Source organism: Zeus faber (genome assembly GCF_960531495.2).
Source record: "Zeus faber genome assembly, chromosome: 3".
NCBI lineage: Eukaryota > Metazoa > Chordata > Actinopteri > Zeiformes > Zeidae > Zeus > Zeus faber.
In genome coordinates this window covers 19,013,145-19,033,545 of record NC_137190.1, presented here as the reverse complement: position 1 = coordinate 19,033,545, position 20,401 = coordinate 19,013,145, and the positions used below count along the sequence as shown (strand labels likewise).

The 20,401-nt window shown below is 40.5% G+C and overlaps 1 protein-coding gene across 1 annotated transcript; it reads right to left on the bottom strand.

The window, feature by feature from the left end:
• Window positions 1–3,581: 3,581 nt before the first annotated feature.
• Window positions 3,582–13,447, bottom strand: aqp9b (aquaporin 9b; the record flags this gene model as incomplete). The annotated part of the gene is made up of 6 exons (XM_079997161.1): window positions 3,582–3,753; window positions 8,251–8,468; window positions 9,279–9,397; window positions 9,508–9,645; window positions 11,979–12,105; window positions 13,346–13,447. The coding sequence occupies 6 exons, from the start codon at window positions 13,445–13,447 to the stop codon at window positions 3,582–3,584; spliced, it is 876 nt and encodes a 291-aa protein (XP_079853287.1).
• Window positions 13,448–20,401: the final 6,954 nt, after the last annotated feature.

Below are 20,401 nucleotides of genomic sequence, written 5' to 3'. Positions count from 1 at the left end.
AAGGAGCCGAGCTTCACGGTAAAGTCAGATGGAGGACGGTACGGTGCCGGCGCTGACGGGGGCAGATTGACCGTTATGGTGTGTTTTATAAGGTGGGGTTTCCTCTGGTCCTGATTGGCTGCGGGGCTATAGTTGCACTGTTTCAACAGATTGTGAAAGGGCAGAGGTGGCTGTGCGGAGTGAACCTGAGAAAAATGTACAGATGAACTGACTGATCCCCGTTGCCGGAGGATCGGCCAATAAATCAGATCGAGTCTTATTTTTGATATTTTTGCTCAAAGACGGGAACAGTGATCTGGGATTTCTCAACCTCAATTCCCGTTTTGTGATGTTTACCAAAGAGTGCTGCAATAATCAAACTTTGCACGAGAGCTGCAAGAGTTCACACCGCCTTGCGCGTGACATGTGTGAGGGTTTAGGTCAAAAAAGACGCATGCATAACACCAATACAGCCGCGTGGTAAGATGCCTGATACCATTAATCTACTGATGAAGGCTACGGATCAAGGTAAAACGTATTTTTTTTTTTTTTTTAAGAAGTACTCTTGTTCTCGTAAGTACTAGTATTTCCTGGCTCTCAATCAGTAATTTATAAGCTATATTTTGTGCTCATTAAACCTCTGATCCATTGAGTCGTGGTCTTAAAATTCAGTATATATAAGTGTTTAATGCCTTCTGGAAGAATCTCTGAAGTATAAAAAAATCAGGCACTATTAAGACTGCAATGAAAATATGTATGGCTTCCTGTTTTTCTTGGCCAGTTCATTTTTTAACACTGTAATGCATTTAAGACAGAAATACAAATGTAGATGTTTGCTAAATGTATTATTATTATTTACCCTTATACAACGTATATGTGTAATAAATACATTTTCACCAATTATAAGTTGGTAGTACTAGTCATCTGTGTGTTTTAATGTACATATGGGAGTGAGAATTATGTGAATATTCTGCCATAAACTGAAGACTTGGCCACATAGGTACAGCATGCCCCCCCCCCCCAACTTTTAGTTATAATTTCTCCCTGGCATGGAGAGGGTTAATCTTGGGTTGTTTAATTTGTGATGTCAACTCTGCAGATGAACATTTCGGAAGAGCAAACAGGACGAACCTTTGCCTTTTTCAAACACTGTGTGTTGTTGACCGTGCGCGCGGGAGACTCGTTGCGCTCGACCACACAAAATGACACGGCCGTGGTGTTCCCGCGGTCCACGCGCATTCAAATGAAACGTTTCACTGATTGCAGCTGAGGTCGGCACACCCGACTCTGTCCCATTTGTTCCATTGCATTCCATCGCCGCCAAACCTAATAGGATGGATTTCCTACGCGTAGCCTATTGAAAACATTTATGATACATAAAGACATCAGATAAACATTTTTTTTTTTTTTTAATTTCTGGAAAGATCTACATCATGTGGACATAAAAATGATTGTTACAAACTTTTTTTTTTCTTTATTCCATAGAAATATAGGGTGCAGGAGCAGCAGCTTAAAAAGACAAGCGTTTGAGAAAAATAGTGCTGTAAAACTACATTATAAAACGCAACAATAAACATGCAAGAAAATAATTGAGAGAAAAACGATCCCAGTTAAACGACAACATCACTTCATAGCACAGAAACCGGGAACACGCTCTGGGTAGAAAGAAAAAAAAAAAAACAGAAGGATTTGGGAAAAGATCGGGAACCAAGAACACTGACCGTCTTTTTTAGCGCGCTCATTAGTTCTGGTTCAAAGGTAAGTCACAATCGGGGTTTTGGAATGCTGCTCTGGGGCCGGGGAATGGAGCTGACTGATAACGTCGTCGCGGTGTCGTCACTTGGGCCCTCAAAATAGCTTTGCACGGAACTCCGTCGGTTTGTGCTTTTTTCGTTTCTCTCTTTGGGGGCGAGGGAAGGGTGTGACTTTCACATTTAAACAGGGACGTCATTCGAGAGGACAATGAAGTCTGGGACCCATCAACACAACTACGGTGTACTACGGAATTAACTCACTTTTTTTTTTTTTGCATTCAAAAGTGCAGCATGTTACAAACAAACAAACCATGAGACGGTCGACAATTAGGTTAAATACTTGATCTTCACCATTTCACCAGTTCCTGCATGTTCCTGAGTTCAACGTTACGTGTGTGTGTGTGTGTGGGGGGGGAGGTTTGTGTGTGTGTGTTCGAGCATCACGACTACATGCGCGTGTGTGTGTGTGTGTGTGTGTGTGTGTTTGTTAAGTGCATTGCACCTGTGAGATCAGTAAATCACGATTCTTCTTGATCTGATGGTGGACGACTGAAACGGCACAATACGGTGTACGTTACTCCATGCCTTGTAGTTACAGTTACTTTTATTTTATTAAGTTCATTTTTAAGGTTTATATTTCCTAAAATTGTCCAATATTCAGGTCTATTTTCCGCTATCATGCCATATTTTAGTGTGTACAGTTAACTGAGGTGTATTGTATATTTCACTTTTTCCCCAGATATTGAAACTTTTATATTTTTTTATTTTCATTCTATTGTTTGTTATTATTGACAATTTTTTTAAATATCTATCTATCTATAGCTGCATTTTGTGGTGATGACAACAGATACTGATTTGTACAATATCTCGGCAATTTAGGGTTTTAGCTAAAAGTCAGTAAAATCTGAAACATTGTGCTTTTTCATCTCAAGACTCATTATTTGTCACACTATCATTCTCAATTATGATACACTTCTTTGACAGTGTGTTAATTTCTCTTACAAACAGATTAAATTATATGAAGCATGGGCCTAACACAGTGAGGAGAACACCAGTTCTCTCACCGAATAAACCTCACTTTAACCAACAAATGGACAGTTTGCACGGCCGCATCGTGAGAACTAGTGCCCAGAGATGTGGACTTCAGGGCAGCAGTTCACAGCCCTGTTTCCTCTCATGCAGGGATTAGGATTAAACACTGCACGGGGGAGCAAGTCACACAACTGTGAAAAATACAATTTGATGCGGTCAAACTGAACCAAACCAGTCGGGTAAACCAACAAAACCAGCACACCCGACTCCGAACGCCACTGATTGTTCGGCAAGGTATTTCGTCACTATCTCAGAATATTATATTTGACACCCACGTGTGATAATGTCACTATTGTCGTGTCGCAAGTTGGCAAATGTGTCTGAAAGAAAAAGGAAATAAGATGCTGGGGAGAGTTCTGCTTATAAGACGCTCTGTAGGCAGTTATATGATGAGAAGGAAAAGTCTGAGGGTAAAGATGCCTTGTACTCGGCATGGTAAATATTTTCATATTCGAAAAGAGTAAAAAAGATGAAGATGATTTTTTTTTTTTTTAGCGACAGACAAAATAAAATTAAAAAAATCTTTAAAATGCCCTCTTGCTGAAAAATATATGTAGATCATATCTTCTATTAACCCTTCATCACATGTAAGTTCTCAAAGAATTAACAGGAAATTGAGATGTAATGACAATTTGCTTTTGTGCCCTTTTTTTTGCCAATGCGGGTATTTGTTTTCAACAGTGGGAAGGGGAGAAAGCTGCCGTTTCCTTCCCTTGTTTGTTCTCCCCTCCCCCACTCGCTCCCCCTCGCTTCTTCTTAACTCATGGTGATAATTTCATATTTGTCCTTAACGTCCTCTTGTTTTTCGGGCTCGGCGTGTTGCACCTCGGCGTGGTGCAACTCAATGAAGAAGAGGTATATGGCGGCGCCCACCACGCCACCCACCATGGGACCTGCCACCGGGATCCACCACCAGCAGCCTCCAGACCTGACCACACAAATACAAATACAATTTCATTAAATAGAAGTACAAATATAAATAGAAGTGAATAGGGAGTAGCACTGAGCATTTTAGATGGGAACGTACTCATACATTTATTGTAATACTATGCAATGATACAGTATTAGTACGAGTGCAGACACACAATTCAATTCATCTCAAACTCCGTTGCTTTAGCCTCCATCCTAATTCCCCGTTATAAACGTATATTTTTTTGACACACGTGCCCAACCTGTGACTACCTGTTTATTTGTGCGTCAAATATGTCACTGACAAAAACCAAAAAGGCCACCAACGCTGTTTGGACGGTCCGGGTTGTTAACGCCCAACATGGCGTTAACAACCGACCGCAGACTTGAGCCTGATCTGCTTGACCCGAAGAGGATTCCTCCCCCAGTCGTCAGAGGGGGATTAGGGCGCGGCTGGACAACGTGGGCGTTTTGATCTTTTTTCTTTCCCCCGTGGGTGAAAGATCCCGACGCGGCGGCGGCGGTGCAGGTAGTGGCGTACGCAGCCCTGTCTGAGCTGTTTTTATCTCCAGTCAACATTCAGGTGGCTGGAGACTACAGGAGGGAGGCCGCTGGATTAGAGGCTTTAATCTATGGCCGTAGCCAAGATTATCTGGCCAGAAGATACTGCTGAGCCTCGATAGGTCACATTGATGCTGTGTGGACACGGCCGGAGCCAAGAGCACGCATCCCCGCTCGCTGTTTATAAATGTGCTTCATATTAAATTCAAAATCACTCATTTTCTGAGGCTTTTTTGAGGCACATCAACCTCGCACCGCGCATGTCAAACAACTTAATTTGTCCGTAAAGAAACTGCCAGTTCCCTCTATCGCCATATAATGCGCCTGAAAAGCTTGTATTATGTCAGTATTGATATATATATGGTTATGTAAACTGTAAAGGCCAAAGGATTAAACATGGATTAGATTGAATTTATCTTGAATGTTGATGTTTGTTATCTCATATGGGACATCTGGGCATGAAGATGGAACGGGAAGCTGCTTGCTGATCTTTCTGTCAAAACCATAAATTATTTAACCTTTTTTTTTTTTTTTTTTTTTTTGCTAAACCTTTCCACCTTTTGACATGCAGTTAAAATAATATGCTTCAATATGATTAAAAGTGTTTGCATCGACATATTACGATAAGATAACAAAGTTATTTATCCCCCCCGGGAGGAAATTCAGGATATATCATGCTCTCTTGAATCATTTCCAGCGTTTCGCTTCATTAATTTGTAATGTTTGTATTTATTTATTTTTTCCAAGTCACGATTACATAAATACTCATTTCAGATTCTGTCTCAATGCTCCCCCGCCGCCCCATCCAGAGAACAGCCTCCACCCATGCCCCTGCCACACAACAAACAAGCTCATTCCAGATGAATGGCGGGCAGAGGCCCTAGATAAAGTCAACGCCACGTCTTTATGCGCTCGCCCAAAATCGGATTCATTTCAAAACCCTCCACAGGGTTCATTTTCACCGAGGCGCGGCTCAGTAGACTGTTCCCAGGTGCAGGTGACACCTGTGACAGATGCAGCTTGTTCCCTGCTATTCGCACTCATATGTTTTAATTCCGCCCTAAATGAGCCGACTTTTGGTCACGTTTTCTTTTCATGTGCGTGGCGTGCGAGCTTTACTCTCACGATAACACTAGAGCCACGCCTCTTAATAGCGATCGAGCAGGAGTTCCCCTGATACCAGCCAGTCTCCCAAGAAAAGCAAAATTCTGATGTTGTTGCCTTTGCCTCACTCTTACAAAAAAGCCCTGACCTACCTTTTTGGCTGACTGATTTGATGTCTTTTCTCTCTTTGGAAAATATGAATTCTTTATTCTTTCGATCACTCATTTTTACGAAAGATGGCAGCCCATAATTTCTTATGTTGCCACTCTTACCTCTCTGGACCCCTAAATCTTAACGCGCCTTATGTATAAAGTAAGCACCTTAAGGGTCTTTTATAATGTGGCATCCTCCCTATTTTTTTTTTTATTTGATAATGTATTATTTAAATTGATTAACTTGTTGTTTTTTTAATTTCTTCTATTTGTGTTGTATTTTTTTTTTAATTCTTTCTAATATTTTAATTTGTTATTTTCCAGTATAGGGCTGGTGGGAGGGGGTTACAGCCTTTGTTTTCTTTGCTGCTTCTTTGTTTAGGGGGGGGGGAATTCACATTTTTTCTGTTGTATCTGCTGAGTTTTGAGTTTGTGATCGCTTCCAAAAAATAAAAAGTAAAAGCAGAAAAAAACAAACAAGCTCATTGGCTCACAATATATATATTATGTAACAAGTTATGCTTTGTTTAGTTTTTCCAATCAAAGTGCTTATTGGGACATTTTTTATCACCAGGTCAACATGGCACATGCACTCTACCCCTGATACATAGCTGCTTTTAAATGGAATCATTAGAAATAACAATAACGTTGCACATAATTCAGTTATATCAAGTATGTTACAGGGAATTGTAGCTATAGCGCGACTTAGATCACTTCACGCCCACTGGAGATGTAGTGCAAACATCTCAGGTTTGAACGTATCTCCATGGAGACATGCTATTACATGAGCGGATAACTAGAATCTGTAGATCACAATAAATAAATAACTTGTGTGGGCGTGGGAGCATCCATCACAGTGTGTGTGTGTATGCATATATATATATATATATATATATATATATATATATATATATATATACACAGTATGTATGTATATGTATATGCATACACACACACACACACACACACATACACACTTTATTAGGAACACCTGTACACCTACTTATTCATGCAATTATTGAATCAGCCAATCGTGTTGCAGCTGGGCAATGCATAAAATCATGCGGGTCAGCAGCTTTAGTTCATGTTCACATCAACCATCAAAATGGGGGAAAATGTGATCTCAGTGTTTTCGACCGTGGCAAGATTGTTGGTGGTTTGAGTATTTCTGTAACTGTTGATCTCCTGGGATTTTCATGCACAACAGTCTCTAGAGTTTACAGAAAACATCGAGTGAGCGGCAGTTCTGCGCACAGGAACGCCTCTTTGATGAGAGAGGTCAACGGAGAATGGCCAGACTGGTTCGAGCTGACAGACCGTAACCCAGATAACCACTCTGCACCATTGTGGCGGGCAGAAAAGCATCTCAGAATGCACAACACGTCAGACCACGTCGGAGTTCCACTTCTGTCAGCCAAGAACAGAAAGATGAGGCTGCAGTGGGCACAGGCTCACCAAAACTGAACAGTTGGAGGACTGGAAAAAATTTGCCCGGTCTGATGAATCTGGATTTCTGCTGAGGCACACAGATGGAAGGGTCAGAATTTGGCACCAACCGCATGAATCCATGGACCAAACCTGCCTTGTGTTAGGTCCAGGCTGGTGGTGGTGTAATGGAGTGGGGAATTTTTTCGTGGCACACTTTGGGCCTGTTAATACGAATCAATCTTGGCTTGAATGCCACAGCCTATTTGAGTATTGTTGTTTGCCATGTGCATCCCTTCATGGCCAGAATCTACCCGTCTTTTAACGGCTACTTCCAGCATGATAATGCACCGTGTCGCAAAGAAAAAGTCGTCTCAAACTGGTTTCATGAACATGACAATGAGTTCAATGCTCTTCAGTGGCCTTCCCAGTCACCGGATCTGAATCCAATAGAACACCTTTGGGATGTGATAGAACGGGAAATTCACAGCTTGAACGTGCAGCTGAAAAATCTGCGTGATGCAATGATGCAAATTATATTAAGATAGTGATGTCAACATGGACCGGAATGGCAAGGAATGTCTCCAACATCTTGAGGAATGCCGAAAAGAATTGAGGCTGTTTTGAGAGCAGAGGGCCAAATAGTGTTTCTATTAAAGTTCTGAGTGTATATATACTGTATATACTGGGTGAAGAAGTTTATTTATTAGGGTTGTGAAAAGCTCTGATAATATTTTATTTTTGTTATGAGCAGAGGAGGAGAGGAAGGAGGAATAGAGGAGTAGCAGAGAAGTGAGAAAAAAAAGTAAATGCCTCTGGCAGTGGAATACTCTGTTGTCCCATTTTGGATTGTGAAACACTGAATATTTCATATCAATGTACAGAGAATCGTACTCTGTTCACCCACATCCCCTCGCCTTTTCCAAAATGCACGAGATTTACGTGTAGACGTTGAAATATTGATACTGATTGTCAAGAGAGGGAAGACGGAGCTCGTAGGAGGCCAGCAACTCTGCGGGCTCATTCCGCAACGTGGTTTCCCTGCCGCACTTTGAGGCACTCAAGCACACAGAAGGAAACCACTCTATCGCCCAGTTTCTCAGAGACCGTTTCCTGAACGTTTGCGATAATGTTATATAATATAATAGTATTACTGATCACGGACGTCGTGCAAACAGTGATAACGAACGACCAGGAGGAGCTCGCCCCGCTGAGCCGCCGCGTATTGACATCTCTGAACTTCTCGTCTCCTCCCAATGCTGTCTGATAATCACCTGAACACGTCCATGCCCCAGCCGGCGACGGCGGTGAAGAACCTGGGCGCCAGGTCTCGTGCAGGGTTGATGGGGTAGCCGCAGTTCAGGCCCATCGACACGCCGATGGCCAGGATGATCAGGCCCACGGCGAGAGGCTCCATCCCCTTCGGCGCGCCGATGTTTTTACGGTCGGTGATGGCCAGGATACAAAGGATGAGCGCGGCGGTTGCAATCACCTTTGTAAAAAAATAAATGAAATGAGAATGTAGTCAAATGCTGAATGAGAAGTGTCGACACCAATGCATGGTCATTCGTGGGCTGCTAAAAAAAAGGAGTCCAAAGCAGCGGGTTACAACAATTACATTTGTGTATTAGTTGTTGTTGTTGTTGTTGTTGTTGTTGTTGTTGTTGTTGTTTTGAGTGACTGCTCTTGCCTTCACGAATATGTTGTAGTGACCCCCTGCCTTCTTTGTTCTTTGCTTAAGCTTATTATGGGGCTTCCCCTTTCCTCTGGATGAAAGTCTTGCAGGACAGCTTGAAGACACACCCTCCTCACCAATCCATCCTTGCTCAAAATCACTGTTCGTCTTTTACTAGGATTACATATAGACAAATAAATATGGGATTTTTTTTTTCTCATTTGGTGAATAATTATGATTATAGCATCCATTTTTCTCCCCGACACAAAATAAACACACACAAACACAGGCATGAAAACACGTGAGTTCCCTGTGCTGTTGTGCTCGGCGCAGATGGCATCAGAGCCGTCTTTTTCATACTTCAACACACAGCCGACATGTTTTTTTATGCATAATTTTATGCACATGAGCAAGTATGCTCTTCATATTAACTTCATTATTTTACACTTAGATAAAACACTTACTATATGAAAAAAAAAATCACATTTTCATATTTTATCACATACACATATTTTTCTAATTCAATCAAGAATCTAGTTTTGTGTTTGAAGTCTATATAGACTAATATTGAGGGGTTTTTTTTGCGATGCAGAGTAAGACATAACATTTGGCAAATTCCTACTGTACCTGGTCTAGAAATCCATTTAGAGGTGAAAGATGTTTGGAAGGATAGGACGCAAATATATTGGCCGTGGCGTTCACACCGGTGACAGCCAGTTCTCCATTGGTGTAGTCCATCAAAGCATCTGGAAAATACATGCATACATCACTACAACATTGAGATACTATTGAGAGTGTGATAGAGAGATAAGGTTTGGCCATGAAGATGGAACAATGAAATATACACTGGAATTACCATAATACAAGCAATAAACAACACAGGATCCGGCGAAGGCTCCCAGGAACTGAGCGAGCACGTACACGGGTAACTTCTTGAGAGGTAACTTTCCCAAAATCACCATGGCCAACGAGACCGCGGGATTCACGTGACCTCCTGGATGAAGACACAAAGCAAAGCATGAAGGTATGTCAGTATCGGTGTTCTGTATGTTATGTATTCCAATTTTCCAATAATCAAAATTTTCACATTCATTTTGCAATGGCATTTTTTTTTATAGTTTATAGTTGATCCATTGATATGCATATGCATACTGTACAACCATAAGTCATTACTATAATAGCTATCAACACTGGCCCATCAGAAATGCATATTATTGTTATTTTCTTAATATAATTATTTTAATTATGAATAAAATCACAAAAATACTGTTATGTATTTAGAAATTGCTTGTGTTGTACTGTATTCAAAGAATTAATGTAATAAAAAAATAATGTCAAAAGTAGGCAATAGAATGATGGTAAAATGTGTTTCTTTAGCCGTTCGTGTAAACGTCCGTCAAGCGTGAAAATCCTTCGCTGTTCACTGATTGTGTCAGTTTTCATTACTTGTTTTTACAGCGGGCGGGGTGTGATTGCGTTTAAGCAGGCAGCAACGCTATATTTTAACCCATTCCAGCCAAATTTTACTCCACTATGCTGGCAGTTAAAGGGTCATTTATTTAACACTCCAGCTCCCGGGTTTGACCTCACCAAAGTAACACCACCAGGAGTATCAGCCATGCACCCATGGCTAATCCTCCCATCCTGTTCACAAACACTGGCTACGACAACCGTCTGAAACTGCTGGTCCGAATTGCATCTGACATAATCCACCTGAATCTGCTTAAGGCACGCGTAGACTGCGGGTCATTAGAGTGACCATGATGTGTCACACTTATAGTGGGCTGTCAATTAAAATCCGAGACAACAGAATAAAAACAACAGTTTTTTCTTCTTATTCGGCTCCTGCCTACCAGGGAGGCCTTTAAAGCGGGGGCCTCTAACACCTACCCCACCCCGCTCTCTGGAGACCCATGCCCCAGTAAAGCTCATTAGTCCAATACCTACGATCATCATCAGAGATGTCACTGAACAGTAGAGAAGCTTCCCGCTGCTCCATGGACCCCAGGGTTGAATGGCCCAGTCATGCAGCAAAGCCACTCTAGTTTATATATTAACCTCACTCTTCTCCTCACGTTTCCCCATAACCGCTCTGACGCTTTGGCCGGTCCCCTTCACTGCACATAGGAGCTGATCTAAAAACGTTACATGACTATGCTGCACCGTGCGATGGAGAGGCAAACAGAGGTAGCGCCTGTCTCTATCAAGCGGGGGAAATCACGCGATAGATGTTTTCAAGTCTTTGCATATGTCAACGTCCATTACGTCGAGCTATTTCCGACTCTCCGAAAGCATTCTCACATGGTCATTGAAAATGGCATGTCACCATCCCCTCTTATAAAAAGACGGTGAGGTAAAATTGCTGGCAAAATGATCGGCGATAAACAGCTGCTCCCCTCGTGGTTCAAATAGCCGATGGTCGGCGCTGTGCCATTTAAAAGTGATTCCCCCTGTCTGTTTATTGCTGGCATGGCGGCACAGAACAGACACCAAAGAGTTTGGGACGACATGTCTCCCACACCAATATTATTCACACTCAAACTCTTCACTTGTGTAAACGGAATAGTGACGCACCCACTTCTCCAAAGCATGATTTTAGAATGTGTTCTGAAAGATCATCATGATCATCAGAATAATTTACCGAAATTGTCAGGATAGGATGCGAAACCTTCATTCAGGTTAAAGATGAAAATGTGGGGATATAGTCGGCATGGGGAGTTTACACAAGCAAACTAATGTAGAATATACTGACCAAACCAGTGTAATGCATACACATTCAACTTTTTGAAAAATATAAATTGAATGTGTGCCCTAAAATAACTTTGGAACCCTACAGGAGTGACCTACATTTGCCTGCAAGAATCACTGTCTTTAAATCGTCTTCTTGTAAAGCCTGGACAGTGAAGTATTGTAAAGCATGGTACTAACTTCACACAGTGCTGGGATTGGTCCAAGATGAACCCAGCTTGGTTTTGTCTTGTTTTCCCAAATACTCACCTTCTCCAGATCCAGAAAATACTTAAATCTGGACACAGAATGGAGTGGGATGCAAGCTGCTTGGCGGTGGTGAGTGTGCCAAGAGCAAAAAAAAACAGAACCCAGATGACATTCATGGTCAAGGGTCAAAATAAGGTAAAATAAACACATCACCCCAGTACAAACAACAACAGATGACCTTTGTTTCGTGTTTTGAAGTCTTCTTCCTTTGAGTTGGCAGGACATGTTGTTGATTTAAACGACGGGTTTCTCTTGCTGATTTCTCTTTAATACAAATCTCTTTTGACAACCAGGGCCGTTCTGTTTGCGCGTGTGCCCGTGTCGTCCTACCTGACACCCCACCCGCCACGTACACAGCCATCATGACGCCCAGGGTGAAGCCAATGTGGATGGTCAGCGGCTCCCCCAGGGCTCCCTTGCTGAGCACCGCCTGGGCCACGGACCCGCATCCAAAAAGCTGCGACACGGAGAAAAAAAAAAAAAAAAAGGCATCGAGACGAAATGTTACACTGAGTTAGAGAGACGTTATTGTTTTCAACGTTCTTAATTATAACCGCCATTTAAAAAAAAAAAAGGAAAAAAGAATAGCCCCCTTGTTGTTTGTTCACTGCCGGGGCCCTCAAATGCCAAAGACAAATTGCTCTATTTGAAACTCCAAAATTAATTGCTCTCCAATTTATTTGCCGATTATATGAAGTAACTTAAAAGGGTTTGGGAGAAGGGCAGTCGTCCAAATATAACCTTGGTCTGTGTTGGACGGGCTTTAATCACTGTTTAGGTGGCATCACTGAGACCAGCCCCATTAAGCCCTGCTGAGACAAAGCTCCAAGTGACTGTTTATCTGGACGGAGAAGAGAGCGGCTCAGGAGAGGTGGAGGGGGGCAAGGTGGAGGAAACATGAATACATTTTAAAAAAAAGCAGAGAATTTACCTAATACAAAGAGGGGGAAACGTGATAAGAACAACAAGGAAAATAAAAGGTTGTTTTAGGTGTGACATTTTGTGATAAATTTAACATTTAACTGGCGAGGATTCATTATTTAACTAATTGATATTTTGATTGATTACTTTATCCGGAATTATTTTTACTTAAATGACAAATAAGTTATGCCACGTGTTCTGAAACATCATCATCAGAAAAATTGAACTAAAGTGTGGGAATAGGCTATTAAGATTAAGAAGTGCATATAGGCATAACATTTAGTGATTATTTTAACATTCAGTAGCTAGATGTCAGATAGATAGATAGATACTTATTACTACTATACTACTATATTAATTGTGGTGTTACAGCAGCTCACATTGAAAAAAACATGTGCATTAATAATAATTAGTTGCAGCAGAAGAAAAATGAAGAAAGTAATAATACAAATGGAAAAAAATGGCAATATACAATAATCCTAAAGATGAACATAAAATATGTCCGTAATTGATATGTCAACAACTTATGTATGTCAAAGAAACTGTCAAAAATGGGAATTTGTGCAAGTTTTCATCAACATACAGTCAGTGTATATAAAACACAGTGTGTACATATACTGTTTGTACCAGTCGGGTGATCTGATGAGCGGATCGATGGAGAGAAAGAAAAAAAAAAAAAAAAATGCAAATCATTGTCAGCAACACGTTATTTATCCAAAGTGAGCCCCACGCAGAGTGGAGGCGCGCGGCAGGTGCAAGAAGCGCGTCGCACTCACAATTAGGAGGAAAATCCCCAGGAATTCCGCCAGGAACTCTTTGATGATGCCCTGCCTCAGGGCACAGCGCTCCCTGAATCTCCTCATCCTGTCGTGCTCCATGACGCCTCAGATCCCCGGACGGTCCCCTCCGCTGCGGACGCCGTGGATCCCGCTGATTGTCTGGCCCGGGCTTCGCGCGGCGGACGATATCGCCTCCCACTCGCTCCGACTCCGCTCCCACGCAGCCTCCTCCGCCTCGGCTCCTAATCCCCGGCCGACAAACCTCTGCCTCGCCTCACTTCAGGAGACGGCGTTGTTGTCTTCTGCGGGGGAGATGGGGAGGGGAGGCACTTCACACAGGTAATTATACGCACCGTCAGCGGCCGCTCCATTGTACGTGACGTCACGGAAATGTCTATGACATGGTATTACACAAAAGGTAAAAAAAGATAATAATAAATCGATCTCCGAAATAATGGCGGCAGTAACAACTGGCTTGTGATTAGCTTTTAATAGTAAGATAAAAACACAATTTAATTATTAACAATATATATTATATATTTTTACTATTATAATTAATATTATAATCAAGTATTCACAAAATAAGTGTTTTAATGAAAGGAAACTCTCTTTGTTAAATGGCAAACTTGCCAAATGGCGCCATCCATAATAAACTATGGATGATGGTCTGTAATTGCCATGAAAGCCGAATAAATGCAACGGGCTTCCACTTCATGAGGTCTCTTGTGAAGATCTTCCACGCAGTGAGTGGAGGTGGAGGGCAGGTCATTTCTCAGACTGGGTTTTGTGCAAAAATAATACAGCGTCCGGCGCTGTGCACCTGCATGTGGTTTGCAATCCTCCACGAAACCCAGAAGAAGAAATAGAAGGCAACTCGCAATGCATAGTGGGTAAAATGTGAATCTGAAGTGACCATCGGAGGGACGCTTTAGATGTGTTCCCTTTGCAGTGCACATCGTCGCCCCCTGCGGTTTGGAATCTCACCGCGACATCCCCGGTTAAGTGCCCTTCACAATAGTGCGTTATCGTCTTCCTCGTGCCCACTTTTCTATCGTTTTAAAAGATAGTTTGGGAGCGCAAGCCAAGTTTTTTCGTCAACACAATCAGGATTTGTGAATTTTACAAAACAAGTGTAAGCAGTATTTGCACTAAATTTGCTTCATAGACTCCTCCTGTAAACATATTCACAAAAGCGGTCTTTCCATGCGTCGTAGGTTGGCAATTGCATGGAGCCTCGTGCTTTAAGGGGCCTTGTGAATTTGCCTGGATTTATTTTTTTTATACAAACTTTGTCTTCCTTTGTTACTCCAGTGATCGGCCTTGTCCATCACTCACATCCAGCTCAACGTGGGCCAGTACTCACCAGTATATGCAGTACCAGCACATTTACGTTTAACTCTTTGGCTACTCTGACTTTTTCTTGCCCAATATCACTTCTCACAAGCTGCCGGTACTCTGTTCTCCCCTCTCAAGAGGCCAAATCAAGTGGACATATTGTAAAATATATCATATTTATTGAGTCGAAGCACACTTTTTCTTCTAATTATTTCAACTCACAAGCTGCGAGCTCTGGCCCGGGGTTGCCATCTTGCCGTGACGTCAGGTCTGTTATCTTGGTAAACTCGGGCGTGAGCGATAACATCCGACTTAAATGGTAACTTGAATAGTCCCCTCCGCCAACATGTTACTAAGGGGGAGCACCAGCACATGTATTTTTGTTTTCACTTCAAGCACTGTTCACATCCCATAAGTATTCAAACAATTAGAATTTAAAAAAAAAAAGGCCCCTAGAGAACGTAGAGAGTGGTGGTCGGAGGAGACGAGACGCGCACTTGCAGAATGAGGACTTAATGATGAAAAGTTCAGCTCTTTTTAGAGAATCGGCTCTTTACGGGAATGGAATTCTCACAGTCTACAGGGCTTGCTTATCTTATCTTATCTTATCTTATCTTATCTTATCTTATCTTATTATCTTATCATAGCTTATCTTATCTTATAATTTCTGATCTGATCTTATCTTATCTTATCTTATCTTATTATCTTATCATAGCTTATCTTATCTTATAATTTCTGATCTGATCTTATCTTATCTTATCTTATCTTATCTTATCTTATCTTATCTTATTATCTTATTATCTTATCATAGCTTATCTTATCTTATAATTTCTGATCTGATCTTATCTTATCTTATCTTATCTTATCTTATCTTATCTTATCTTATTATCTTATTATCTTATCATAGCTTATCTTATCTCATCTCATCTTATCTTATCTTATCTTATCTTATCTTATTATCTTATCTTATCTGATCATAACTTATTATCTTATCTTATCATCTTATCATATCTTATCTTATCATCTTATTTTATCATATTTTATCATATCTTATCATATTTTATCTTAGCTTATCTTATTGCAACTTTTTTTTTATTTTAGTCCATTTCCGACAACTCAACAGACCAAATGAATTATTTACATGAGATGAATCAACCAGATGAATAAGAAAAAGTAACAATAAACACAGTACTACAAGTACAGTACAAAATCTAGTCAGATAAATTACATTATTATACCCTTAAATATGTATTTTTTTGTCAGACATTAGGAGATATTGTAAGCGATTTTGTATAAAATTACCTATAATTGCTGTGATAAAATATATTCCTTTGCATCTAGGCCTAAAACAGACATATTGAACGCAATACCCAAAATGGGTTTTGGACAAGACAGCAGTGGTGGAAAGTGACCACCGTGAGGGCGTGTTTACAAGCGCCCAGAGACCAAGCCAAATGGTGGCGTGGTGGTTCAGACGTCTAGTGCTGCAGGTTCAAGTTTGTGCAAAGAGATACGCTGCTGTCAGAGGACTTCAATGTTCAATGCAGAGTATGCATTTGGATTGGTTGTCACGATCCAGCTGAGAGGGAATCAAACCAGCCACCCACCCACGGATGTTTTCTGAGTCCACGATTAACACCATCATTCCACCGGGTCGCCGTCACGCTGGCCCATGGTCTTTGGGCGCTTTTAAACGTGCGATCGGGGTGCTGGCTTTCAAAAGCCAACTCACTGAAATCTCAAGTCCTCGACTGCGACCAATCTCGTCGTGCCCCTGAGACTTCAGGAGCTTGGTCGGTCCCCTCTAATTATTTGGACGCCTGGATGGAAATGTCTGTACTTGAACCTGCAAAGGCAGAACTGGAAAGCAGTCTCCCAACTGCTGTGTCACCAGGTCTGATTTCAGGCAAGTTAAATCAGGCCTGGTGAAATCAGGCCAAGCGAAATCTCAAGTCCTTGACAGCGGCCTGTGAAATCAGGCCAAGTGAAATCTCCAGTCCTTGACACCGGCTTGTTATGGAAAAAAGTTGAAGCCGAGATGATGAAACTTTAAAACCGCTGGAACAATTACAACTGCCTTTGTGACCTATGTATATAACTACAGATCCATGTGACCGAGCCGCCTGGAACGAGTTGATGCTCTTTACTTTTCTGTGTAACTTGCTTCCCGCTGATTGATCTTCTATGCAATAAACTTAGATGAAGTGATAGTTGTTGTATTCTCTGTTCAACCTGAACTATCTCACCCCATGCAATTGTCTGAGTGGCTAGAACTTCCAACCACAGGCTTACTGCTTTGAGCCACGGAGTCCTACCGAGTGATGTTGTCTCCTCCAGTCAACTGATTTACAGAACTATGGCAGTGACTTGGAAGGCACAATCTGGACTTTAGACCTGTGCCAACAATTTCATAATTGATGAGGAATTTATGACTAAACGGTAATTAGTGCAGGGTAATTATCCGCAGGCATCTTAAAGGGGACTTATTATGAAAAACACCCTTTTTCAGTGCTTGTGCACATACATATGTGTCTCTAAAGGGACTATTAACACACAAACTGCGAAATAACACAACCCACTTTTTTTGTGGGCAGCCTATTTCGGAAAACACGCGATCCAACGAGTCCGTCCAGATTTGCCTCCCCCTTCTACGTCAAGTGGGCTCTCATTAGAATGAGACCGCCACCCCCCATCCGAGCATCTTCACCCACGGCTTGAGGACTGCCTTTTTTACAAAGGTGGGCCAGTTTTTTCTCGCAGGTGCCGGACCCGCCTGCTAGCGCCATGTCGAAGCTGCGAGCCGAGCATGGGAAGTGCTCTGTTGTCGGCTGCACGGACCAGCACACGTCGCTACGTCGGCCCCCAGCCTCAAAACAAACAGTTCGGGAGCGGGGGGCGTGGGGAGCAGCGGCTCATTTGCATTTAAAGATGAAGACGCAGAAACAGCTCGTCGAGTACAGGAGGGTTTTTTTGAGGCATGCTGGAATGGCTAGAATGCATAACCATGATCCAGTTGAAAAGGAGTATAAAGTGAGACATTTCAAATCTTATGAGGTATTTCAATTCAAATGACCATAGGTCTAATCTTAAAAATTAACAAGACCTAGGTTACATTTTATTCATGTATTTTGTTTATTATAGCTTTCGTTCACTGAGATGGGGCAACTGCGATATGTCGGAAGTTGGCTGATGTATGAAAATGTTCAAAGCACTTTAAATGTTTAAATGCTCAAAGCCTGTCTTCAAAGTTAATTAAAAAAAACCCTGTTGAGCACTGGACAAAGCGACGTGGCTTAATACTTATATTTACCGATCTTTCATTTAATTACATTTTTATCTATGTTTTTTTTTTGACTTGTACTGTTCTGTGAAGAAAGACGTAGGAGAAACCGGAGATGGTGGAAAGATTTTTATCATTTGAATTTTATCTTATCTTATCTTCTCTTGTCTTATCTTACCTTACCTTACCTTACCTTACCTTACCTTACCTTATCTTATCTTACCTTATCTTATCTTATCTTACCTTATCTTATCTTATCTTATCTTAACTTAACTTATGTAATGTTATCTTATCATAACTTATGTTATCTTAGCTGATCATATGTTATGTTATGTTATGTTGTGTTGTGTTGTGTTGTGTTGTGTTGTGTTATGTTGTGTTATGTTATGTTGTGCTATCTTATCTTATCATATCTTATGTTATCTTATCTTATCTTATCGTAACATAACATTTATTAAGATAAGATATGTTATGTTATCATATTTATGTTATGTTATGTTATATTATCTTATGTTGTGAAGTGTTGTGTTATGTTATATTATGTTATCCTATCTTTTCTTATCTTCTTATCTTATCTTATCTTATCTTATGGTATGTTATCATATGTTATGGTATGTTATCATATGTTATGGTATGTTATCATATGTTACGTTATATTATGTTATCTTATCTTATCTTATATAATGTTATCTTATCTTATCATATCTTATGTTATCTTATCTGATCATATGTTATGTTATGTTATGTTATCTTCAAGATTCAAGAGGTTTATTCGTCACATACATATACATATTTGTCACATACATATACATACTTTCATACATATATGCAGTGAAATGTAATGTATGTAATGTATCTTATCTTATGTAATGTTATCTTATCTTATCATATCTTATGTTATCTTATCTGATCATATGTTATGTTATGTTATGTTATGTTATGTTATCTTATCTTATCTTATGTTGTGTTATGTTATGTTATATTATCTTATCTTATCTTATGTTGTGTTATGTTGTGTTATATTATCTTATCTTATGTGGTGTTATGTTGTGTTACGTTGTGTTATGTTGTGTTACGTTGTGTTATGTTGTGTTATGTTATGCTATCTTATCTTATCATATATTATCTTATCATATGTTATCTTTTCTTATCTTATCTTATCATATATTATCTTATCATATGTTATCTTATCTTATCTTATCTTGTGTTGTGTTGTGCTGTGTTGTGTTATTTTATGTTATCTTATGTTATGTTATCTTATCTTATCTTATCTTGTGTTGTGTTGTGTTGTGTTGTGTTATTTTATGTTATCTTATCTTATCTTATCTCAATACATACAATATCATTGTGCTTCTCTTGAGATTTAAAATGTTTATTCTCAAGACAACCTACTCTAATATCCTCGACTCCCTCATCATTTTTCTCTCTCACCACAGGCCTTCTGTTGAAATGTGTTAGTGGGAAGAGACGTCTCCTTTCATATGTAGATTCCGCTCCCCTTTCATAGGCCTACCCACTGGAGAGGCAGTCTCCAGCACCGGTGGAACCTATTGCTCTTTATTCCACCCATTTAACAGCTTGTTCTGAAGCTTTTTACAGCACCTATATCTGGAAAGATCACGTTATTAAAATAAAGAGATAATTTATTACTTCTGGTTATATAATCACATATATTAATAGTACTACCATTAAATGGCATTACTGTTGTTATTATGACCATCGGTACTATTATCCTTGTTATAATTGTTATTATTAGTATTGCTGCTAGTATTATTATAATGCCATGGTAACCACAATTTTCACTACTATACTCCTATCTGACCAGACTATGAAGAGGCATATTTCACAATATGTTTATGCATGTATTTACTGTAATTTACGAAATTTACCAGCATAGTTGTTAGTTAAATCATTGCATATTGTTGCTACACACACACACACACACACACACACACACACACACACACACACACACACACACACACACACACACACACACACACACACACACACACACACACCCCGTTGTAATACTATATGCTATATAATATTTGCACTTTGTTACGCTCACAAGGTAACGTAGTCACTCCCTTTTAACTGCTGTTTACATATTTACATCTATTTTATTTCACTTTCTTTCTTTTTTTCTCGTCTGAATTCCGATCGAGGGAATTACCATCAACAAAATGTGACGTCATGTTATTTTTTTCTTATATTATAACCATGTTTGATGACATCTTATTTGCATGTAAAGAACTGCACTTGGTTACACGATAAAAGTAAAGATCTGCCAGCGGTGGTCCTGTCCCTCCGACAGAGGGAGCTCCGTGGATACATTTCAACTCAGCCGTGATGAGTGTGGGGAGTGTGTGTGTGTGTGTGTGTGTGTGTGTGTGTGTGTGTGTGTGTGTGTGTGTGTGTGTGTGTGCGTGTGTGTG